The sequence below is a fragment of the Phytophthora cinnamomi genome, assembly GCF_018691715.1.
Source record: "Phytophthora cinnamomi strain GKB4 chromosome Unknown Contig90, whole genome shotgun sequence".
In the NCBI taxonomy this organism is placed as follows: domain Eukaryota; phylum Oomycota; class Peronosporomycetes; order Peronosporales; family Peronosporaceae; genus Phytophthora; species Phytophthora cinnamomi.
Window position 1 is genome coordinate 270919 of NW_027151023.1, and position 23780 is coordinate 294698.

General features: G+C 59.1%; 8 protein-coding genes across 8 annotated transcripts; 4 read left to right on the forward strand and 4 right to left on the reverse strand.

Moving 5' to 3' along the window:
• Positions 1–13: 13 nt before the first annotated feature.
• IUM83_18340 (Ankyrin repeat protein) lies at positions 14–5697 on the reverse strand (the record flags this gene model as incomplete). The annotated part of the gene is made up of 6 exons (XM_067943335.1): positions 14–927; positions 995–1088; positions 1166–1408; positions 2224–2260; positions 2338–2390; positions 5200–5697. The coding sequence occupies 6 exons, from the start codon at positions 5695–5697 to the stop codon at positions 14–16; spliced, it is 1839 nt and encodes a 612-aa protein (XP_067784535.1).
• A 1529-nt stretch (positions 5698–7226) lies between these two features.
• On the reverse strand, positions 7227–9185 carry IUM83_18341 (zonadhesin-like protein; the record flags this gene model as incomplete). The annotated part of the gene is made up of 1 exon (XM_067943336.1): positions 7227–9185. One exon carries the CDS (start codon positions 9183–9185, stop codon positions 7227–7229), a length of 1959 nt encoding a protein of 652 aa, XP_067784536.1.
• Positions 9186–10383: 1198 nt separating this feature from the next.
• Positions 10384–15984, forward strand: IUM83_18342 (Cation Diffusion Facilitator (CDF) Family; the record flags this gene model as incomplete). Its single annotated transcript, XM_067943337.1, has 3 exons — positions 10384–12429; positions 15472–15798; positions 15868–15984. 3 exons carry the CDS (start codon positions 10384–10386, stop codon positions 15982–15984), a joined length of 2490 nt encoding a protein of 829 aa, XP_067784537.1.
• A 177-nt stretch (positions 15985–16161) lies between these two features.
• Positions 16162–16775, reverse strand: IUM83_18343 (proteasomal ubiquitin receptor adrm1-like protein; the record flags this gene model as incomplete). Its single annotated transcript, XM_067943338.1, has 4 exons — positions 16162–16256; positions 16328–16460; positions 16528–16665; positions 16752–16775. The coding sequence occupies 4 exons, from the start codon at positions 16773–16775 to the stop codon at positions 16162–16164; spliced, it is 390 nt and encodes a 129-aa protein (XP_067784538.1).
• Positions 16776–17262: 487 nt separating this feature from the next.
• On the reverse strand, positions 17263–18377 carry IUM83_18344 (proteasomal ubiquitin receptor adrm1-like protein; the record flags this gene model as incomplete). The annotated part of the gene is made up of 3 exons (XM_067943339.1): positions 17263–17850; positions 17950–18237; positions 18315–18377. The coding sequence occupies 3 exons, from the start codon at positions 18375–18377 to the stop codon at positions 17263–17265; spliced, it is 939 nt and encodes a 312-aa protein (XP_067784456.1).
• A 123-nt stretch (positions 18378–18500) lies between these two features.
• On the forward strand, positions 18501–19169 carry IUM83_18345 (ubiquitin1-specific protease; the record flags this gene model as incomplete). The annotated part of the gene is made up of 1 exon (XM_067943340.1): positions 18501–19169. One exon carries the CDS (start codon positions 18501–18503, stop codon positions 19167–19169), a length of 669 nt encoding a protein of 222 aa, XP_067784532.1.
• An 89-nt stretch (positions 19170–19258) lies between these two features.
• Positions 19259–20350, forward strand: IUM83_18346 (ubiquitin1-specific protease; the record flags this gene model as incomplete). Its single annotated transcript, XM_067943341.1, has 4 exons — positions 19259–19283; positions 19388–19422; positions 19521–19586; positions 19649–20350. 4 exons carry the CDS (start codon positions 19259–19261, stop codon positions 20348–20350), a joined length of 828 nt encoding a protein of 275 aa, XP_067784533.1.
• A 1820-nt stretch (positions 20351–22170) lies between these two features.
• On the forward strand, positions 22171–23664 carry IUM83_18347 (CMGC protein kinase; the record flags this gene model as incomplete). Its single annotated transcript, XM_067943342.1, has 1 exon — positions 22171–23664. The coding sequence occupies one exon, from the start codon at positions 22171–22173 to the stop codon at positions 23662–23664; it is 1494 nt and encodes a 497-aa protein (XP_067784534.1).
• Positions 23665–23780: the final 116 nt, after the last annotated feature.

The window sequence follows — 23780 nt, forward strand, 5'->3', positions numbered from 1 at the left end:
CCTGGGCTCACCTTCACCGGTAGGGGCACTCCTCCGAGCTGTGCGCCGTGGCAGGCATACTGCAGTGTGCACACTCGGCAGCATTGGGGGTTCCTACGTCTGATGCCGAGGTGATGCTCGTGCGGGGAGTGGGCGGCTTCTTGTCCATGACTGAGGCAGCCAAGTTAGCGAAGCGGGAGGAGAAGCTGGCGAGACCAGAGCTTGGTGTTGGTGGCTTGGCTGCAACTGGCACAGGTGGGGGAAGCGACGCACTGGACGTGATGGACGTGCGCTGGTTCGACACCTCGGAGGCAGAGTCTGTGTTGCTGCGGTTGCGCGGCGAGCCCGGTCGAAAGACGGCGAAGCGGATGAGCTTCTCCTTGCGCGCGAGCTTGCCCAGCAGCTGCGTGACCTGCTGCAGCGACATGAGCGACGCGTTGGTCTCGTTGATGCTCATGATGTACATGCCCGGGTAGACATCGCCGTGCTGCTCAATGGGCCCCTTTTCACCCGTCGGCAGGTTCGTGAAGCCGTGCACGACGGCGCACTCCTGGATGCCGCTGTCTAGCAGCACGCCCAGCGGGCCCGGAGGCACGCGCACCTCCACGATCTCCTCGATCTCGTTGTCGCTCTCGCTGTCGCTGTCGTTGTCGAAGAAGGCCGCTCCTTGGAGCGCGCCCTGCAGCATGGCGTCGTAGTCCTGCGGCAGCGTCACGGGGATCTCTGCGTACTGGTAGTCGAACTTGCGGAGCTCCTCGAAGTACGGGTTGGAGCCGACGATCTTGTAGTCCGTGCCCGCCCAGAGGTTCACGAGCTTGGCCTCCCCTTTGTCCTCGTAGTAGAGCCCGCGGAGGCTGCTGGTGCGGATGCTCGTGCTCGGCTCGAAGAAGACGACGGTGGCCTTGCGTCCGAGGTGGGAGATCACCTTGCCGTTCAGGCTCTCGGGCTCTGCAGCACCAGCAGCACCAGCGTCAGTAGCTGCAGTCACTATCAGGCGCTGCTACTGTGGACGCACCTTTCATGGGCGCCACGCAGCCCTGTGAGCGCAGCAGCTCGATGATCTGCAGGTGGCCCCTCCAGATGGCCAGGTCCAGCGCCGTGTAGCCGTCCTGCGAGCAAGAAGAGCGAGCGAGAGAGAGGGTCAGACATACTCGGCAGAGCAGCAGCAGGCGCAGGGGCCACCGACGTCCGTGAGCGCCAGCACGTCGGCCCCGTACTGCAGCAGCATCATGGCGATCTGCGTGTTGCCCACGAGGCAGGCGCAGTGCAGCATGGAGAAGCCGCCGCTCTCGGTCAGCGCCGCCACGTCCGCCTTGCCGATCTTGAGCGTCAGGTAGCGCCGCGCCTTCTCCACGCTGCCCTCCAGGATGGCCTCGCGCAGGTACTGGTTGCTCTTGCCCTGCAGCAGGTTCATGCTCGCCGCCTCCGACTCGGGGAATGATACGTTAACCCACGAATATCAGGAGAAAGCCTCTTAAGAGTGATACACCCTTCAACAACGATATCTAATGCCACCAACATATTGATTTAGGATTGTCAGATCGGGGTGCAGGCAGGTCTGGACTTCGCGGTGTCGGAGGCTCGGGGCAATTTCGGGTGTGCCAACGTCAGTTGCTGTGCATTGGACGTGCCCTCCTGACAAGGAGCAAGATTGTGGTGTTGGACGAATATGTGTGTCAATGAATGCGTAGTTTAGTTCCCTTTCGCTGCTTATCTACACGGTGTTTAATGATGCCCGGAACGACCAGCAAGCGAAGCAAAGATCGAGTCCGGCTGCTGCAGCAAAGCTGAGGGGGACCCGAACTCCGCAACGCGTCCAGCATCCATGACAGCGATCTTGCTGCAATGGAGAATGGTGTTGATTCGGTGCGCGATGATCAGCACTGTCTTGTCAGCGAACGTTTCTTGGATGGTTGATTGAATGAGCCGATCGGTGGTTGTGTCTACGTTTGCAGTAGCTTCATCAAGAACGACAATTCTGCTGTCCTTCAGAAGGGCACGTCCAATGCACAGCAGCTGCCGTTGCCCCACCGACAGATTATCACCCTTTTCAGAGATGACGAAGTCCAAACCAGTTCCCCATTTCGTGACCGTGGCTGCCAAGTGCACTTGCTGCAGTACTGACCAAATAGCTTCATCGCTGTAGTCACCGAACGGATCCAGGTTATCACGCAGGGTGCCACTGTAGAGCACTGGATCTTGAGGAATAATGGCCAAACCGCGGCGGAGATCATGTAGTCGCACCTTCTCGATGTCAATACCGTCGATGGCGATCGATCCGCTGTCAAAGTCGCAGATCCGAAACAACGCGATCATGAGCGAGCTTTTCCCAGCACCGGTCCGGCCACAGATGCCTACCTTTTCTCCTGGTTGGATTTCCATGCTGACGCCTCGAAGTACCAGCGGCAGATCTGGGCGATATCTCAGGCACAAGTTGTCGAAGCGGATGGCTCCTCGACCAGGCCAGGCGACTTCGTTAATCGGTACGCAGCCAGTATCATCCTTTTCCATTGGGATGTTACGAAAGTGCAGCAGCCTCTCCACGCTTGTCATCGCGTTGTCCGTCAAGTCGACCGCCCGTACCACCCATTGGATCATTGACGTCAGCATCAGAGAATATGTGAGCGAGATGCCGGCAACAACCAAGTCCGTTCCGCCCTTGGAGGTGACTAGGTAGATGGTTACTACAAAAATCACAAGCACTGACAGCCAGTCCAAACGAATCGCAAGCCAGCGACCCGCAGCCCAATACGTGAAGTAAAAAGAGGTGTTGTCATCGACTGCTGCCTTGTTGAGAGCCACAAATTTGTCCTGCATCTTGAATGCTCGAATCGTATGCAAACCGTTCAGGGTCTCCCCGAACAGATTGAACACGGGCGAACGCGTTACGCCCTCCAGTCGCTTCACTTCTCGAGAAGTTTGCTTGAAGTACACACCAGTTATAACGAAAATCACGAGCATCGGGACATACGAAATTCCAACCCAAAATGAAGTCAAGGCGCAAACAACCAAGCATCCAACAAACACCCCGAGGCTCTGGAACAGAGATTGGTAGTGCTGCGGCAGAACTGAATCCATTTGATCGAGGTCGTTGGAGAATCGGTTGAGAATTCTTCCGACTGGAGTCACATCAAAGTAAAGATTCACAGGCGCACTCAGAACGCGGCGAAACAATTCGTTGTGCAGGTTCTTAGAGCTCCTGATGCAGGACTCCATCATGAGCAAACCCCGCCCGATAGTCACAAACGCGCAAATGACGATGAACCCAAAGTACCACATTCCATACGCCAGTTCCGAGTAGCTCGAATCGGACGACTTATTTTCCATTTCCTTGGCCCAATGGCCTTGCCACCAGTCCACCACTACTCGCATTCCTTGCCCAGCAAAATACGCCGCAATGATGATGAACACGACGAGAACTCCGTTGAACCCGGTTTCGTCGAAGTACGCCTTGTACGTTTGGCCATTCACTCTCCCCTTCACACGATCTTCGCTGCTGATTAGTCCGGATGAATTCCCTTCGGGCTTGCTGTGTTCAGGCACAAGAGACTGCTCCTTCTTCACGGGTACTGCAGTTGCACTAGGTACAGATAGTTTTGTCTTGACGGCCTCCGCCCTGTCATTATGTTCATCAATGACGTCCATCGTGGTGCCAACCCACCGCAGCTCTGGGAAATGAGCCAAGATATCCGAGTGCTTGCCATCTCCAGCAACCCGGCCTTCTTGGACCACAATTATTTTGTCTGCATGCCGCAGGAGATCGTAGTGGCTGTTCAGCACAAGCAAGCGCGTCTTCTCCCTCGCGAGGCCCATGATACATCGGCTGAAAATTGCGTGAGCAACATGCGGATCCACAGCGCTCAGCGGATCGTCCAGGATTAAGATGTCGTAGTTCGAGTGATAAACAGCTCTGGCGATTGCAACGCGCGCCTTCTGGCCTCCACTCAAGTTGATGCCTCGCTCACCAATTTCAGTTCGATCACCGTCTGGCAGCGCGTGAAGATCCAGCGCTAACTGCGTCGCCTCCAACACTGCAGCATACTTTTCAGCGTCAAACTCTTCCTCGAACAAGATATTGTCCTTCACGGTTGCATTGCGGATCCACGATTCCTGGCTCACGTACGATAGATCTCCACAGACGTCCACAGTTCCGTCAACCAAGATCATCTCGCCGAGGAGAGCGCTGAGTAGGCTTGATTTCCCGGATCCTACAGTCCCAACAATCATTACGAGCGATCCCGGGTCGATCTCGAGGTTCACGCCTTCAAGTGAAAATTCGTGCGCCTCGGCCAGATGAGTTTGCTCATCAGCAACGACGTCACCGTTAGCAGGATTAACAACAACAATATCAGGAGCTGCTGTCGAGGTTGGAGTCCATCTGAAGTGGGCGTTGCGAACCGATATCGTGCCAATATCAGCATGCATCAAGAGCTTGGAGCGCGTGGCGCCAGTGTTGTTGACTTCCTCACAGCCTAGATATGCGTCCATCCGTCGATATGTGACTGAGGCTTGAGAGAGTGAGGCGACTGCAAGCGGAAACATGTTTACAGCCAGCCGCGTAATGTTCACGACATTGATAATCGTGTAGGCATCGGTGACCGTCACAGTCCCGTTGATCCCCACGTAAATTCCCATCACCAAGCCGCCCAGGAAAACGGGAGTGAGGAAGAGCAGAATGGTGTTCGTGATCTGTAAGTAGTGGAACTTGCGGTAGTGCTTGATCTCCGCCGCGCGGATCCGCTCGACGCGAGTGGCGAGTGACTCCTCCCAAGCATAAAACTTCATGACTCGGATGCCCTGCAGCGCCTCGGAAGTCACTTTCACACGCTCTTCCGCTACTAGCAGCAGCTCCTTTTGAACGTCTCCGATATGCTCGGCCAGCTGCATCGACGTGTACAGCACGATTACCAGCAGCGCAGCACCACAGGCCGCCGACACGCCATCAAACATGACGCCGATCAGGACGACCGTCACTATGAATGCCAGCGGCGCCACAATGATCCACGGCCCGTTGATGATGGCGAAGAAAATGCGCTCCGAGTCGACACTCATGAGCGTGGTGATCTCGCCCGTGGTGTAGGCCTGGCGGGCAGTGCAGGACAGGCGGAGAGCCTTGCGGTACACGATGTCCATGGCGATGGCGCGCATGTTGGCGCCCACCCGTGAAGAGAGGAAGAAACCGTAGTTTAGACAGGTGATGCCCACAAAGGAGACGCCCACCATGAGCGCCACCAGCACGTAGCCGTTGTCAATCTGGAAGACGTTCGACTCGTCCTCCAGGAACTGCAGGATGGCCTTGGCGATGAAGGGCTGCAGCACCATCGCCGTCATGTACACGCAGTAGTTGGCGATGATGGTCACGATCTGGCGGCGGAACGTCTTGAGGAAGCCCACCGCCACGTGCGGCAGGCTGAGCGGCTCCTGCCCCTCCGACGAGTAGTGTGAGCGAAAGCGCTCGTGCAGCTCCTGGCACGAGTCTTCCGGGGCGACGGCCCAGATGTCCTCCTTCTCGAGCACCTTCTGGGCGCCCAGCGACACCAGCGGCTGCAGCCAGTGCGCCGATATCACGGACGGAAGCGATGCGTGCTGCAGCGGATTGGGGCGGCAGCGGAACGGTTCCTCTTGCGCATATCGCTCGGCCAGGCGCAGCTTGTTGGAGCGCTTGGCGGCGTCCGCGTTGGGCGTGGGGGGAGTCGCGACGTACTGGGCCTCGTCCATCTCCGGCTTCGGTCTGCGCGGTGCGGGGCCAACTCGGGAATGGCGCAGGATAAGGAGGCGATGGCATGGTCCATGGGGCTCGCCTTGGATCACGTCACGTTGAAGTGACGGTCCAACCGTCTAATCACTGAGATGGAAGTGTGATTTGTAGATCGGTCGTATGCAACGCTCGACGTGCGTGGGGCATACATACTAATGCATACTAGTGTGAAGTGCATGGTTGCAAACCCATGGACGAACAAGGCGCCAGTGGCTGGTCCTAAACGCAATAACAGCGGAAAACAAAGTTTGTTGTCCTGACGCTTTATAGCTGCCACCTTCGTTGGTTCCTAGCACAAGGTCGAGTACACGAACCGACAATACCCACTTCAACATGCACTTCAAAACTCGGAGGAAGAGCAACTAACGTTACTTCACGATCTAGTGTGAAGCGGTGGTAGCTCTCCTGGGCACCGCAGCCATACGCCTCACCTCGGCCCCGCGCCCTGCCCCCAAACCGCAAGCCCAACAAGAAGAACTAGTACCTGACCATCCCCTCCGTGCCAAACATCCGCATCATGGTGGACGAGGGCACGAAGAGGTGCGCATCATGTACGCGCACGGGCACTGGTGCGCCAAGATCCCATACACGGCCGACCCTCAGCCCGTGAAGGACGAGGGCCGCTGCACGGGAGGGGTTCAGGACCTGAAGTGCTTTCTAACAACGATGGATTTGCAAGGCAACGTGGCCCATATCGGGCGGACTGACTGGGGCGCGCATACAACAGCTCAAGCGCCAGCAGCGGGCTGCTCAAAACGGCATGAGCGGGTTCACGACGATCAAGAAGCTCCGAAAGCACCACCACCTCGGCCGCCACACGGGCCGAGAGTGGAAGCAATTTGCGGCGGCTTGCCTCGAGTTCTGGCAAGTGTCACTACATACGGAACCTGCACTTCAAGTGAAGTCTTCAAGGCGGTGGCGTATCTGTCTGTGCCAGCAGACGTGGTGCTGCTGCGAAAGTTCTCGACTGCGTCCATGGTGCGCCCGAGCGTGCCGTGGACGCACTCATTCAACGACCAGCTGAACACGCTCGCCTCCGGCAGAAGCTGCGGGCCAATTGCGAGGTGGCGGGCAAGGCCATGTTGCTGTGCTCTGAAATGTACTCGAGCCGCACCTTTGGCCACTGCTGCCGCCTCCATCTCAAACTGCGCGACGAGGACATCTTCGTGTGCCCCCACTGCCGATTCCAGGCCTGCCGGGATGAGGACGCACCGTTCAACATTCTGCGCTTCGTGCTCGCTATCGTCAACGGTGTAGCGCAGCAGTAGCAGTAAGATTAGTCTCAGGTTACCGCGAGCAAAGTGGCGAGAAGCGGAAAGACTTGGCGGGGTGAAGGCTGTTAGTACGGCCACTGTAACGCATGCTTGCATTGACGAGATCTCTACAATGCAAAACCAGGAATACAAACCCATGGACGAACAAGGCGCTAGTGGCTGGTCCTATACGCAAAAGCAGCGGAAAACAAAGCTGGATCGAACTCGGAGCCGCCTCAGTTCGATCGAAGGTTGCGGGTCAGCGACTGGGGCAGCGTCTGGGAGAACGTGTCGTAAGGCTCGTCGGAGGTGGCCGCCGTGGATGGAGCCTCGGTCGTGGCTTCCGTCGATTCCGTCGCGTCGGAAGCCGCCGTGACGGTGCCCACTGCGTCGTTCGTGGTGTCGTTCCCCTGTTGCTGCTGGGTAGCGCTGCCCTCAGCCGACGTCTGCGTTTGCGTTTGAGTCTGCTGCTCGGTCTCTGGGGCGACCGTGTCGGGGCAGGGAGTCTCTGTTGCAGCGACCGCTTCTTCCGTCTGCGTCGGCGTCACAATCTCTGGGGCCACTGTGGTCGGGCAGGGGGTCTCGGGCGGAACAGTGGTGAACGGAGGCAACGGTACGTCGGTGACCGTCACAGTCGTAGCCGATTCTTCGTTCTGCGTGTACACAGCTTCTTCGGTCGGTGTCGGTGTCGGTACGTAAGCTTCCGTCGGCGCCGGAGTCGGGGAAGCCATCTCGGGAACCAGGGTGAGCTCAGGGCATGGCGTTTCCACCTTCGGGGCGGGAGTCACCGGGGCGAAGGTTAGTGGAATATCCACAGCGGTCTGCGTCGGAGATGGCGTCGTATACGGGGTAGATTCCTGACTTCCCTCTGGAGCGGGCGTGTCCGGGAGGGTGAACTTCGGGCATGGAGTCGTTGGGGCCGGCGTATCGATAGCAATTGGAATATCCACCGCGGTGTAAGTCGCCTCCGGAGTGTACGGAATCGATTCCTGGGCCTGGGCTTCCTCTGGTACAGGTGTATCAGGCACAAGAGTAAACACTGGGCACGGGGTTGTAGGAGCCGGGGTAGCAACGACGGGAGCGGGCGTGTCTGGCACGAGCGTGAATACTGGGCACGGGGTTGTAGGGGCCGGCGTATCGATAGCGATAGGGATATCAACCGCAGTTTCGGTCGCCTCCGGTGTGTACGGAATCGATTCTTGGGCCTGGGCTTCCTCTGGTGCGGGAGTCGTAGGAGCCGGAGTGGCAACGACGGGGGCTGGTGTGTCTGGCACGAGCGTGAATACTGGGCACGGGGTTGTAGGGGCCGGCGTATCAATAGCGATAGGGATATCAACCGCAGTCGCCTCGGGTGTGGACGGAGTGGCCTCTGGAGCAGGCGATTCCGGTACAAGGGTAAACGTCGGACACGGGGTCTCAGTCGCTGCCGGCGCTGGGGTCTCAGGGGCAGCAGTTTCGGTTTGCACCGGTGTCTCGGTGGTTTCCGGGGGAAAGTATTCACCCGATTCTTGCACCGGAGGCATCGTCGTCGGGGCCTCAGTTTCGGGCACCGTCGTGGGAGCCTCGGTTTCCGTCTCGGGAGTGGGGGTGGGCAGCTCCGGGCACGGCGTTTCCGTCGCTGTCGGCGTTGGGACTTCGTACTGAATTGATTCTTCCTGAGTCGGCGTCGGCGTTGGTGTCGGCGCCGTGGGAGCCTCAGTCACTGGTGCCGGGGTTTCTGGGCATGGCGTCTCAGTAGCAGCCTCGGTAGGTGTCGGCGTGGTGACGTACGGGATTGTTTCTTGTTCTTGGACGGGCGTGGCTGTCATGGGGGCTTCGGTCACTTCTTCTTGCACAGGCGGCGAAGTGGTCGGAGCCTCGGTCTCAGGAGTGGACGTCTCGGGACACGGCGTCTCCGTCGGAGCTTCAGTTGTCAGCACCAACTGCTCTTCCTGGACAGGGATCTCCGTCACTGCTTCGGTCTCGGGCGGCGGCGTGGGCTTCACGTACACTGCCTCGGTGACCGCCGGGGTGTCCACGTAGGTCTGCAGAGCTTCTTCCGGGGGAGCAGTAGTCACTGGAGCCGTGGTGTACGTCACCGGGGCCAGCGTGTCCGTCTGGGTGAAGTCCGGGGGCGGGTAGCCGCCGGCGCTCACCACGCACGCGTGGGAGGCACACATCGCGATCAGCGCCACCAGGTACTTGACGGGGAGCATGCTTGGAGCAAGTGCGGGTCTTGGACAGCAAGCGGGTCGCGCGGCCAAGTGGGTCCTTCGTAGCGAAAGGAGAAATGTGCATGAGACCGTGGAGCAGCAGCGCGGCCGAGAGCAAGTGTACTCGGAGCAGGGGTTTCTGCCCGAAACGAACAGCGTGCCTACTAAAACGGCCGGCCGAACGATCGAGGAAAGGCTGGACTAGCGCACGAACGAGCCCAGCGCTCGACCCGCCAAAGCGCCAAAGCCTGGCGACGAAGCTGGCGAAAAAAGCTGCGTCCTGACGCATTTCCGCTGGAATCGGAGACAACGCTACCGGCGCTCGCTGTGCTTGTTTGCATCCATCGCGATCCACGCGCACTCCATGCAATGGGCCCGTTCGGTTCGCAGGTGCCGCATAACGGCTCGGAGGAAAGTCTCTGCGCCTCTTCGCGCCCAACGCTTCAACGTGCGCGTGATTGGGCAGCTCAAAAACTGCAGCACTCCAAGGCGGACGACCAGAGTCCTGGCACCAAGGGCAGTCCGCCGCAAAGGCCTGCACCAGAACAATCCGTGCATCTGAGCCAGCCACGGCGCATTTATCTAGCGTAGGTCCATGAGCGCTGTCCACATGTCCGTCCCTACTGGTCGAGCACAGCGGCGATCGCGAAACCCTCCGGGTCTTCTAGGCGCACGAACTTCTAGTGGCCCGTTTCAAGAAAGAAACTAGAGTGAACCTGTCCGATCGCGAGTGGGTTTCCTAGCGGTCGGCGAGCGTCCTGGGCGCTCAGCAGCAGGAGGGAGATTCGTGCTGCCCGCTGCATAGTGGCCGGCCAGAGTTCTGTCCGCGAGCATCATGTACATGCCGTGCGAACTACGAATGCAGCCTCTTTAATCACCGTCATTTATCCTAATTACAGCGCTGCCTATTTCCGCCGTCGGAGAAGTTACCTCGTAGAGTATGCAAACGTGACACCCAGCAAACGCTCCCAAACGGGTTCGTTCGTGTAGACAAGTGGAATTGTGAGCAACTAAAGCCAAGGAGTGAACACGTCATGCGTGTAGTCAATACGCTGCTAGGGCTGCATTTGCTTCACGTGCACGTCGTCAAGAAGCTCGAGACCAACTATCTCAAATTACCACTATACCCACATCCCTCCAAATCTAGCCCCTCCTGTAATCATCAACGCTGATGCGCACAACGCCACTATCGACTGCACCGATGGACCTGACGGCGGACGGCGGCGGCTCCTTCGCGCGCGCGGCGGGGGCCTCCGCCTCGAGCTCGCTGCTGGTGCTGCTCCTGCTGCGCGCGCTGCTGCTGCACGCGGCGCGCGACTTCTGGGCGCTGGCGCAGCTGCTGCTTGTGCAGCTTGTGCTTCAGCTGGCCGCCGGCTCGCGCAGCTCCCTCTCTCGGCGCCGGCCGGCGCCCCTGGACCCGCGCAGCGCCACTCTGGACGCGGCGCGGCGGCTGGCGACGCTGTACGTGGGCGCGCAGGCGCTGCGCCACTTCGGGCCGCTGCTGGCCTTCCTGCTGCAGCACGCGCGGCTGCTGCTGCAGCAGCTCCAGCGCTGGCGCCGAGGAGACGCCAACGACGCGCTGCCGCTGCTGCTGGGCTACGTCCTGGTGGCCGGCGTGTCCGCAGACGAGTACGGGGCGCTGCTGCGCACGCTGCTGCTGCTGGGGGCGGCGTTGGGGCTGCAGCTGGCGGCCGAGAGCCCCGCGCTGAGGGCGGCGGCCGTCGATGCCGACGCGTCGCCGCTTTCGCTGGCCATTGCCGCGGGCTTCGCGGCGCTTCTTGCGCTGCTGACGCCCGAGAGCGTTGCGCGCGCCCAGCAGATTGCCAACGACCGAGCCAGCGCCGACGGGGGCGTCGTGAGTGCGTCTGCATGGGCGCTTTGCCTGCTGCTGGCAGCTGCGGCGCAGTTCACGACCGGTTTCTTCGCCCGGAAGCTGCGCTCGTTGCCGTCGGTGGACCAGACCAAGGCGCAGCTGGTGACGACGTCCACGGGGGTGACACTCGCCGTCGCTGTTGCATTTTGGGAGCGAGGCTGGTTCCGCGGCGCATTGAGCGCCATGACGAGTGGGCTGGTCCTCTACGTGCTGCTGAAGCGGTGGCGACGCATGGACACGTCATTTGGAGGAACAGGTCCAGACACGGAGGCGTACCTCGACACGTACCGGTCCAGTGCTGGGCTGGAGGTGAAGGGCGGACTGGTGGACGGGGCGAGCCACGTTCTCGGCGTGCTGTGGTCCAAACGCGCCTCGCGTCAGATGCTGATCTTCCTGTCGGTGAACGTCGCCTTCATGTTCGTGGAGCTGGGCGTCGGGCTCTACACCAACTCTCTGGGGCTGATGGGCGACGCGGGGCACATGCTATTTGACAACGGCGCCCTCGTGATTGGCCTTGCGGCGTCCTACATCGGGCAGCTGCCGCCTGATGCAAAGTTCACGTATGGATATGGTCGCGTGGAGGTGCTATCGGGCTTCTTGAACTCGCTGTTGCTGCTTGTTGTGTCGTTCCATTTGCTCACCGAGGCTGCATCGCGGTTTCTGGACCCACCGGAGGTCGCCACGGACCATTTGCTGCTCACATCGACGGCAGGACTCGTCGTGAATCTTGTCGGCCTGTTCTTCTTCCATGACCACGTGCACCATGGGCATAGCCACTCAGAGCACTCAGGCGGCTGCGGCAGCGGCCACGGGCACAGCCATGGTAACACCCATCACCAAGCTCATGGCGAAGATGCCTCCGAGGATGGTCATCACGGTGGAAACAGCAACATGTACGGTGTGTACCTCCATGTGCTGGCCGATACGCTGGGTAGTGTGGGCGTGATCATTTCGTCAATACTTATCCAATTGTACGAGTGGCACGTGGCGGACTCAGCATCCTCAGCACTCATTTCACTGCTGATCTTGGGCAGCACGCTTCCTCTGCTGCGGGATACTGCTCGCCAATTACTGCAAGGAGCTCCGCAGGATCGGGAAGCCAACGTCAACGCCGCCCTACAAGAAGTGCAGGCATCAATTCCCGGTGTGGAGCGTGTTGCTCAGTGGAATATCTGGCACCACGCGGGCGACATGTGCGTGGCCACCTTGCACCTCGAGATCTCAACTTCGGCTAACGAACAGCAAGTGCTCCAGCAAACTCGAACAATTTTCCGGCGCCATGCACGGCTCGACAAATTCCTGTCGGTGCAGATTTCAAAGCCTCAGGAGCTTTCTGCAATGGGACTGGATGGTGTTGGTGCGGAGCAGTCGATGGTGATGAATGATTGCAGTGCCGGTCACTCCCACAGTCATGGCCATGGGCATGGGCATGGTGGGCATGGACACGGGCATGGAGTGGATTCTATGCTGGAACTGCACCCTGGTTTTTCCTCCCAACAGCAGTATGGTTACCGACAGCAGCCTACAAGTGCTACGATGAGTACGCACGAGAACCCAGTGAGTGACGACTCTCGTTACGTCACCTTACCAGACCTTCCAGTGAAGCAGCATACCGGCCACGGCCATGGACTTCAGTATCATTCGCCGCCCGTGTTGGCCCCACCGCCTGCTCCTTTCCAGCAGCGACGCCAGCAGATAAATTCCTCGGACTACTCGGCCGCGCAACGTTGGTAGCGCATGGGAGTTCCCGGGGACTAACGTCCGACTCGTGTTATCATTCAGTTTTGCCCTTGTAAATCAAATGAAATATTGCCCTTGGAGATACGCGTGCGGGTCGATCACCATGGTGGAACTATTTTCTCGGGCCTATTCTCGTCCCTTGTCACGCGCGGCGCTCATGCACTCTTCCAAGCGAGCAGCAAGATGAGCGATGATCGGGCAGCGAGCCGATCCTTCTCCGATGCGTCGCCATCTCTCCTACTCGTCGACACGCGCGCTTCTCAGTCGCTCGAGCCGATCCGTCTACCAGCAAAACTGCGGGATCGGATCGAGCGCGCACAGCGTCGAGCCAATGCCGCCAAGGAAGGTGTCTCGATATTCGCCAAGGAGTCCAAGGACTCGGCGATGGCTGGACAACCAGGCCCAGCAGGTGGAAGAAGTACTACTGCGCCGGCTGCAGAGACCACAACGGCTGCAACTCTGGGAGATATTGCAGATCCCCATCGTGCTTCGACTGCAAACGGCGGTCCTGACGACAAAATGCACCTGCCCGATGTCGTGCTTAGCCACAAGATGAGGGATTTCGAGGCCCGAGCGAACACAGGCGGTGGCGTGGCTCTCTTTTCAGTGGAGCCAGCCGATCGGAGCTTGCAGAGGTTGTCGTTGGAGGACCGCGAGCGGGTAATGCTGGTTATGCAGCGCAAAATCCAACAAATTTCGAGCGAGGTGGACGAAAACTTCGCGCGCATCACGAAGGCGCTCGATGCGAATGGCATATTTGATTCAGCTGCCAATATCCAACGAGCACAAACGCTGTGTCTCGTCGACTTGCAGCGCCGGTGTAAACTGGATCGGTTGCGCGATGAGGCTATGCGAGAGGTCTTGCATCTACCGACGTCACCTAAAAGAAAGAATTCAGGTCAAAGCGCTGTTGGCATGTCGTCCCACAAGCTCAGTCAATTGCTGAGGCCATCAAGCCGTGCGAAATCCGCCGAGACGGTATCAGTACCAGGTACCACCGCGTCGACCAGGCGTCGACAGCGCAAAGCGGCCCGTGTTTCAAAGCTCCCCGCTATCCGTACTGCAGAAGGCATCCCAAAAAGGAGACCGAGCAAGAACAACCAGACATCATCTTCGCCATTATTTCGCCAGCAAGCGCAAGACACTGCGAATAACGATGGCAGCAAAAGTCCAAGCTTGGGGCGGATACAAACGCGCCGCGGTGGACTTGCACCGCCTTCAGCGAGCTCACTGCTTACGCGTGAAGATGTTGGATTCAATATAGTGCCTGTCATCGCAAATACCAACGATGGGGATCTGTATGCGCGGCACCCCTACGTGGCACAGGTATTGCAGTTATTGGTGGGAGGTGAGACTTCAAACGCGAAGACGTCTGGCCTCTTCAACGTCAACAGCGCCGAAGCTGATATGGAGCTCGCAAAGATGCTGGATCCGGCAGATGAGTGGATTCAACGCTCACCAAGCTACCAGGCAGTAGGTGCACGGGGTGCGGAAGCGCTTCGTCGGAGCGGTGAGCGTCAGCGTTGGGACACCCTTGGGCACTTCGGTTCAAGGTATGTATCTTCGGGCATAGCATGTATACCTGTGGAGCTCCGACAGCGCCTCGAGGGTCAGCATTCTTTCTGGAAGAAGGCTGGAAGCACACCGAGGAGTGATAATGGCGATGAAGTTAACAGAGCTCTGGATGCTGGAAAAAATATCGGCAATCAGCAGCAACGAGACACTGAAGTATATGCAGAGCTGCAGGCTCGCATCCGAGAGCGCCTCATTGCTAATGAGAGACGAACACGGACAGCAGCCGCAGCTGTGCGAGCAGTGGGGGCTTCGAGCAAAACCCAGCAGTTGCTGCCACAGACAGCACCAGCAAAGCTAATGGTAACCTCGACCTCGGCAGTGTCACTGCCTGCGGGCGGTAGCATTCCATCTCGAGAAAACCAGCTTCAAAATCCTGGAAGTCCTTCCCTTGCTTTAGGTATGTCGGCCTCGGAGCCAGTATTAACCGTTGACACGACAATGGGGGCAGATTTTACCACTCCAGCGACAGATACTCAATCGCTATCGCCTCAAAGACGCTCTCAGCTTGGCACACGCGGGCGTTTATCGGTACTGGAGCAGAAGATTCTCGTGAATCCGTCCCAACCGATTTCAAGGCATGGCCGGCGAAAGGAGTCGCTTATCGGTGCGCCTCGTGCCCAACTGGACACCAATGCGATCGGCCGTCATTCGGAAGCCCGGATAGCTTATCGAAGAGATACGGCCCAAACCTGGGCGTGGCATTTGCCACCAGGAGCAGCTTCTGGCAACGCAGTTGGTATGATTGCGGAGGAAGAGAACAATGAGGATAAGGATCGTTTCGATGAAGAAGGAGATCAATGCGATGGAGAGGACAACAGCGAGGAAGGAGAGGATGGAGAAGACGGAACAGAATATGGGGATGACGACGTGGAAAGTGTTGACAGTAGTCGAACTAGCTTCTCGGCTCGGAGCTCGATGAGCATGTCATCTGTAAAACGTCGCACCGGTAGTGGCAATAAGAGAAGTGGTAAAAGCAAGAGGCCACCGGTGTTACAACGTCGAGCGAGCCGTGGCCCTGGTGGCCGCTCTGCGGGGAATACCTTAACTGGTCATGCTCTCAGTCTTCATGCTCGGTTGGAAGTCATTTGGCGCGTGCTACAGTTCCCGTTCTCGAACAAACTTGCCATGCTCGAACGCCTATCAACCATCCAAGATGCTGATGTCTTTTTGTCGGCTCTGGAGCACTGGGAGCGTGTAACTCCGCTGGTGGCCATCCGGCAGCGCATGAAGCTTGCCCTCTCTGGATTCGCTGAGCGCGGAGAGTTGCGGCCGAACGAATGGCTTACTACATCTGAGTTTGCTCTTGTGGCAGCGCTGTCACAGTCGTCGAGCAGGAACCTGCCAGAGCCAAGTTCGGAGGCGATATCGCCCTTCAAAGCCTCGATTCGCGAGTTCGATAGCATGTCCCCATCCGCCTTCGTTGCTTGGGTACGTCTCGATTAGCTGTTTGTGCTTGGTGGAGTACGTGATGTTCATATTGTTGTGTTGATACTGTAGGTTCGTGACCACATTGATGCGGTGACACTGCAGATACGTAAACTAGGAAGCGAGCTCAAAGCTCACACCGGAGAAGAGCTTCAGTTCCAGGGACATCCATACCCACACCGCGGGTAGTTAGTTGTACAGTACAGGGAATATTGAGAGATCACCATAGTGGAGGCCAGCATCGACTGTATTACTTCTTGAAAATGCAGCTACATGGCGCTCTTTGGAGTGTGTTCGGTAACCTTTTCAAAATACGTGCTGGCCGCACAGCAATTCATGGCTGAAACGATATCAAAGGGAAGTGTCCTACTTGCTGGCCTCGTTCTGATCGCCTGGCGCAGACATGGAGGTGTCTTGCTGGTCTGCCCATGCTTGAATAGCGGCGAGGAGAGCACCCACACCTGGCACAACACAGCAATCACAAAACGGTCAAGACAGGTTTCTTTAGAAGCAAATGCGATTGTTAACTCACCATCTCCAAACGCAAGTTTGGCAGCGCCTGAGGCAGGGTCCAAACCGAAGTTAGCCATAACGGCGTTGAAATTGCCGGTCTGCAAAGCGCTCACAAGCGAGCCGATGCATTGGCGCAGTTGGGGAGACCTCAGCTGGCAAAAAGAAGCAACAACATAAGTAAACACCAGGAATTATCCTCGGTCACTGCGATCAACTCACCGTCGCACGAAGCTCTGCTGGGGTTTGAGAACCTTCAGGCAGGTGCGGAAGTAGCGCTTCAACGCAAGCTGGGTCGTCAAAGATATTAGCCACGTTGTCGGCGCTGAGCAGCTTGGTGAGGGATACTGGTTTCGGTTGCTGTAGAATGGACGCCATGACCATCGTTAAACACAGGCCACATTGGCTTTTCTTCGTTGTACAACAGAGAATCCAAGCTCTCTTACCGCAAACTGCTGCAAGGAAGCCATCGCACGCTGGAGATCCGCCGTTGTAAGGGTTCCAGCAGCGCCAGACGCAGGTGCTGGTGCAGCCGGAGCGGGTGTAGCAGCGGGAGCGACTTGAGTTGGGGTTGCAGCAGTAGTTGGGGCTGGTGCTGACGATGTCGGAGCCGTGGTAGAAGCCGCTACAACATTAAATAACGATGGCGACAAGCATAAGTTATCGCCACATTGGCCACCAACAAAACAAATACACTGGACAGCAGACACAGCAAAGCAGCGACCAGCAAGCCTACAAACGCGCAGCAACACAAGAAAACTGTCAGAAAACCTTTGCATGTCAACCACCAATGGAAAACAAACACGACACTGAAAGGAGCACTACTCACGTGGTGGAAGGCGTTAGTAGGGGGGAAGCTGCACGGACCGAGCAAATGGAGTACTTTGTTGTCGAATTACATGCTACCTACCCGTAACGGGTACAAGCCTCCCATTCGCCCTCAACGGACCCGACAGCTTAAGACGAGGTGTCCATGTTGTTGCCTCCACCGGTACCGCTGCCGCTGTTTCCGCCGGGTCTGCTGCCACTGTCCGAGTCACTGTTACCTCCAGCTGCGCCGCTACCCGATGACGCGTTCGGGTTGGTGCTGCCTCCGTCGCGCATACTCTCTTCGATGGCCAGCCGCAGCAGCTCGTCCTCGTCCATCTCGTCCACCTCCATGCCGCTTACGTCGTGCTCGTGCTGCGTGGACGCCGTCGTGGCCGCGGCCGAGCTGCCGCCGCCGTTCTGCGAGGCCTGCGAGGACGACACGGCCGACGTGGCGGGCGACGAGGCCGCGGACTGGGCGCCCGCGGGCAGCCCCATGTTCTGCAGGATGTTCTGCAGCTCCGACATCTGCACGGCCTGGCCGCCGCTGCCTCCGGCACCACCGCGGCCCTGGTCGCCTGCGCCCATGGCGCCCAGCATCTGCATGATGGCGTTGTGGTCCAGCTGCACGTTGCTGCCGGCGCCGCGGCCGCTGTCGCTGCTGGCGGCCGCCTGCGCGTTGTTCATGCAGTCGTTCACCTTCTTCACCAGCTCCTCGTCGCGAGACGCGTCCTTGTTCTGCAGTCAGCGTCAGCGTCAGCGTTTAACGTTTAACGTGAAGTTAGTCGACTAGGGGGGGGCGATCCATGGACGAGTCGTCACCGCTCGCGGCCGTACCTGCATCCAGAAGAAGAAGCGGCGCGACGAGTTCTTGTACTGCAGGATGTAGACGCGGTCCTCGGGGCGGCCCGTGTCCACCTTAGCGAAGTGCGCGTCGTCGGGGAAGATGATGAAGTCCTCGGGGCTGGCGCCCGTCTGGCGGTCCACCCACTGGAAGTGCAGCAGCTGGTCGTCCCCGCGCGAGAGGCACACTTTGCCCTTCTCCAGCTGCGGCGTCACCAGGAACTTGCCGTTGGCCGTGGGCTTCACCGTCATCTTGCCGGCGTTGAAGGACACCAGCTCATTCTGCGTACATCCATCGGACACTCGGTTAGCGACTGCGGCCCGGGGGCAGAGAGGAGCGACAGGGCGGCGACACCCACGCGGCCTGCGGTGGTCGGCGCGCCGAACACGTTGCCGAACTGCGGGAAGAGCGACGACGCCATGCTCCGGGAAGATATGAAGTGTCGGCAAAAAAACGTCTGGCTGACTGTGAATAACGTGTTATTGGCGTTAGATAGAGATAATCAACGGACGTTGGATTGGACGCGACTTGGGCAGACAGCACCATGGCTCGGCAAGTGCTCAACTACCACGACGTGCAGCTGTACGAGTCGGACGTGGCGCTCTTCTCGGGGCGGCAATGGCTCAACGACAACGCCGTCAACTTCTACCTGCAGTTCCTGACGCAGACCGTGGCCTCGCGCGACGTGCTGCTCATGGACCCGGCCGTGGTCTCGTGCCTGCTGCACCAGTGCGAGGACGAGGACGAGTTCCAGGACCTGGCGAGAGGCGTTAAATTGGCGGACAGGCAGCTCTGCCTCATCCCGGTGACGGACAACGCCTCGCTGGGCGGAGAGAGCAGCCACTGGTCGCTCTTGCTGTTCGCCGACGGCCAGTTCAGGCACTTGGACTCGAGCGCCGGCCACAACAGACTCGCGGCTCGGCGCGTGGCGAAGTCCTTTGAGCGGTTGCTTAAAGCGACAGGGCGGCGCGACGGAGAGGGGGCTGCCGCTCGTGTGGAGGAGGTGCAGAGCGCCCCGCAGCAGCAGAACGGCTACGACTGCGGCGTGTACGTGCTGGTGCTGGCCGAGTATTTCTGCCGCCGCCATGCGAACGGCGCGGCGGAGTCGGCAACACTGCAGGAGTATGCAACGCCCGAGCGGGTGGCGGAGCTGCGCCTGCAACTACCCAAACTCATCGCCGCGCTGCAGCAGACGGAGGCTGGGCGAGGCTAAGGCAAGACAGCAAGACAGCAGCATCTTGCTGAAGAGCGGTATTATAATTGGGTAAAAATGGAAGCCATTTCAAAAAGTGAGCAACAAACATGCAGGTCGCCATCGTGCAGTACGGTACGTCGTGGTTGCTGTCAAGAAGCAGGGGCTGTGGGAGGAGTTGTTACGTCACTAAGAATTGCCTTGGTGCTGCTGTGTACTGTGGACCTGGGCTCTCGCAGACCCGCAGCTCGGGCAAGTCGAGCACAACATGGAGGTTGGCAAAGTGATAAATAAATGTTCAGACTCACCCATCACTGCTGGAAAAGCTTTGACACAGGCTGCCTGGTGTCTGGGTTGTTGGTGTGCTCGCAGTATGTGGACAAAATGATTGCGCCGTTGTCTGAGAAAGGCAAGCTCGACGTGCTGATGCTGTCGGAGGTGAGGGCCCTGCGGCACGAGATGCAGTCGTGTTACCGAGAGCTCACGTCTTTTCTCGTTAGATGGCGTTCACCGGCTACGTGTTTCAGTCCAAGGCGGAGGTGGCGCAGGTGGCGGAGGTGGCAGGCCAAGGGCCGACGTTCCGCTGGTGCCAGCGCCAAGCGCGACGTCTGCGCTGCTTGGTGACCTGCGGCTACGTGGAGAAGGCAGGCGAGCTGCTGTACAACTCCATGCTGGTCGTGAGCCCCGACGGCGAGCTGGTGCTCAACCCGCGCAAGACGTTCCTGTACGAGACCGACAAGTCGTGGGCCACGGCGGGCGACGGCTTCTGCTCGTGGCACTGCCCGTGGCTCGACAAGACCATCTCCTTCGGGATCTGCATGGACATCAACCCGGACGACTTCAAGGCCCCGTTCTCGACTTACGAGTTCGGCACGCACGCACTGGAGAACAAGAGCGACTTGGTGCTGTTTGCCTGCGCCTGGAACGATTTCGAGGAGCACGACGTAGCGCCGTACCCTACGCTTTCCTACTGGGCGCAGCGCTTGACGCCGGTCGTGGATGCGCTGGCCAAAGGCGAGTACGCGAAGCCCAACTGCCACTTCCTCTGCTCAAACCGGGTCGGCACCGAAAATGGGACATTCTTCGTTGGTGCGAGTTGCGTTCTCTCCCTCAAAGAGCCTGCTATTGTGGCGCACGCTGGTCGGCGGACGGAAGAGCTGCTGCTGGTGAAGATCCCTGGCGACGAAACCTCATCCGAGTAGGCTTGCTCACTAGATGGTTTACTGAACTCGGGAAAGCATCAGGGTCTGCTCAGTTGGGCTCGATTGCTCCGGTCTATATGCTTGCTAGAACCTGTACCTAGTAGCTTCAGAAGTGCTTTGAAGCAGCCACTTTGTTACCGTCATGCTCGAGTATGCTGCTCCGAAATGTGCACTAACGGTTGCCGCGCCACGCAAGAATCTTTCCTTTCGCGTCTTGAGAATTACGTACAGTCCTCGTGCGGCAAAATACCACGCTATGGCGAATGCTCTGACAACACAAGAATGTCACTGATGGACAAACCATTCTTTGGTGACAAGTAATATGACAAGTAATACCCCCCCCCCCAGAAGACCATGCTATCCCTCTCACATACTGCAGTCCTATCATAGGACTCCTGTGCTTCATATACTCAATGTACGATTCTTCAAACAAGGCAAGAACTGAGTATAATCACCCTCGGCTATCTGGTGCGACCCAGTATTTCTTTGATATCCATTGCCTACGAAGTATTTCGTATGAATGAATACCTAGTAAACTAGTAGAACCCAAACAGTATTTCATACGATATGAATACAGCGTCAATCTCTCTATCCAAGGTTTTGTGCCAGTGTGGTACTCCAGTGCCTCGTGTACAAGTACGGTAGCGAGCACGCGCTATAGCCACCAGCAAGTACAGACAACTACACCCGAGACGCGCTACGCTGCACCCTCGCTGATGTCGCGGTCGACACAACCATCAGCACCGAACCCCCCTACCTGCAGCTCGTCCTACTGAACTTGCAGCAACGTAAGTCGTCATTGAAGTTGAAAAGTTGCCTGTTGCACAGACAGGCCAAAAGACAATTTCTGGGACCAAATCCGATAAGCGCCGCTCACGACCGCCCACCAAAATCAAACTGCAACACACTGCTCAGCTCAGTACATGCACACGTACATCTACAACAGCAAGTGGTAAAACTGTGGCTGCCCGTTCCGCGCCAGGAGGGGGGCTCGATGGACAGAGCAGCCCACCCCGCCGCGGAGCATTGGCCGCTAATGCTGGCATCGGGGATTGCCGCTTGAAGATCTGTCAAGCGGTGACGCGTTCAGGAGGCCGCCGGCGACGTCATCGACGGACGTGACGTCGCGCTACCGCGAGTAGGGTTGCGGTATACCGGTAATACCGGTAAAAGCCCATCGCGCGGCGCACGCCAACTCCGCCAGAAACTGCGCCCCGCGACACAACTCCGGCTATCGACCGATAGCTGCGTGCGTGAATAGCGCTAGCGGCCAAGCATCTCGATCGCTTTGCGAGCCCTGGGAGACGCTGTGATGCCGTGCGGGGGAAACAAGAACAACAGAGGTCGGCTTGCGTGGTGGCACGTGTGACGTCGCACCCTGCCTGGTCTTTGTAACGGGCGACGAGTCGCACGTGGCCTCCCGATTAAGTTCACGTCGGGTTGCGGAGCTCAGCAGGTACGTATGGGACGACGTCACGCATCGATACTTCGGCGGGAGGTCTCAATATGACGCGTCTGCGTCACGTTTCGGGTTGCGCGCGAGGACCCTTTTCCGCCGATGACCCTTTTCGGCAGCCGTTCCCGGTCTTTCCGGGACGCCGCTCGCCTTGAACGAGCCTTTTGTGCGGCTGCGGGGGGCCCGGAAGCGCGCTGCGGCCCGCATTAACTGGTGCATGACGCGCCCGCGCGCGCTGTCGACGCATTGCCCGTTTTGCGCCGTCCCGCCCAGGCCTATCGATCTGCACTGGCGGCTTCAAGGCAGACACCGGCACCAGCAGCAGCAGCACCGGCAACAGCATCGGCGGCGGCTTGACGGCCGGATGCGTGTGAAGAAGCTGAGCGTGAACCGGCGCCACAAACAAGGGGACGACGAGGCGGCCATCGGCGGCGCGGCAGGCGGAGACAGCGACCAGCGCAGGTGGGTGAGCCCCACCAAGCCGCTGCGACCCGGAGCGGCGGTCAGCGCCAGCACCAGCAGCAGCAGCGGCGCCAGTAGCCCCACGGACGTCCAGCAGCAGCAGCAGCATCTGGGCGAGCACTCGCCGCTGCAGTTCCAGACCTCCAACAGCTCGGAGCTCTTCTCTCAGCGCGGAGCCGGCGGCGCAGCAGCAGCCATGCCCAACGCAGCGGTGGCGGACGTCGTCATGCAGGAGGACGGGCCGGACAAGAACCCGCTGCGCAAGGCGATGGTCGACAAGATCGTGGAGACCCTGCGCGCGCTCAAGCCGCACGCGCCCGAGAAGGTGCTGGCGGCGCTGCCCAGACTGGCGCAGCATATGGAGAAGGCCCTGTACAAGCTGGCCAAGAACGAGGCCGAGTACCGCGACGCGTCGACGCTGCGGCTGCGCATCGCCCGCATCCAGGAGAGCAACGCCAAGCGCCTGCTCACCCAGCAGCAGCAGACGCCCGAGCAGAGCAGCAACGCGAACGCAGTCGCGCCGCCGCTCAAGCCGCTGACGGAGGAGCAGGCCGCCCTGGTCTTCCAGCACCTGCAGTCGTGGCGCCAGAAGCTGGTGAACATGTATGGCGTGGCGCCCTGGGACATCCTGCCCAACCCGACGCTGGCCAAGGTGGCTCTGTACATGCCGTCCACTGAGCAGGAGCTCACGGCGTGCGGCGTGGGGAACGAGCAGGTAGCACGGTTCGGCTCCTCTCTAGTGCAGGAGCTCCAGCGTCTTCGTGGGCCGGCTCGCCCGACCAAGCCAGCGAATCGGTCGATCAAGGCCAAGCAACCTCGCAAGCCTAGCCCCGGTAAGCGCGGGTCGTCCGAGCCGCAGACAGCAGCCAGCAACAAAAAGCGGAAGAACGGCGAGGCCGCGCGTTTGGCTCCGGCGGCTCCGAACTTCAATGGCACGTCGCTCATGGCGCCAGCGCCGCTTCTGCCAGCCGTGGACTCCCTTCCGACGCTGCTTCCCACGGTCTCGATGATGCCTGGAGGCGTCACGGGCAGTTCCAGCGCCACGAGCAACGCGATGGCGATGAAGCAGACCCAGTTCACGTCGACGGCCGTGAGGTTATCTCCGGCCCAAATCCCGCAGCAGCCGTTCTTTGCGCGACTGCAGCCCCAGCAGCAGCAGCAGCAACCTCAGCAACAGGGATCTCCTTCCCCGGCGCAGGAGAGCCACATGCACCTGCTAGCGCAGGGCGCCGGCCAGCTGAGCAAGCAGCAGAGCGGCAAGAGTCTGGAGGCGTACGAGCAGGAGGTGCAGTCGCTGCGGTGGATGCTGCACCAATCGCAGGAGGAGAGGTCTCGCCTGGAGGCCGAGGTGCAGCATCTGCGCGCCCAGCTGCAGGGCGTGAACGGCAGCAAGTAAAGTATTTAATTTTTGTGTATATGCGCCGGTGTCCCCTCATGGGCACGCTTCCTCTGGAGGACGAGTGTAGACGGATGAGCTAGCGGTGCGAGAATAAAGAGCCAACGTAACCTTCT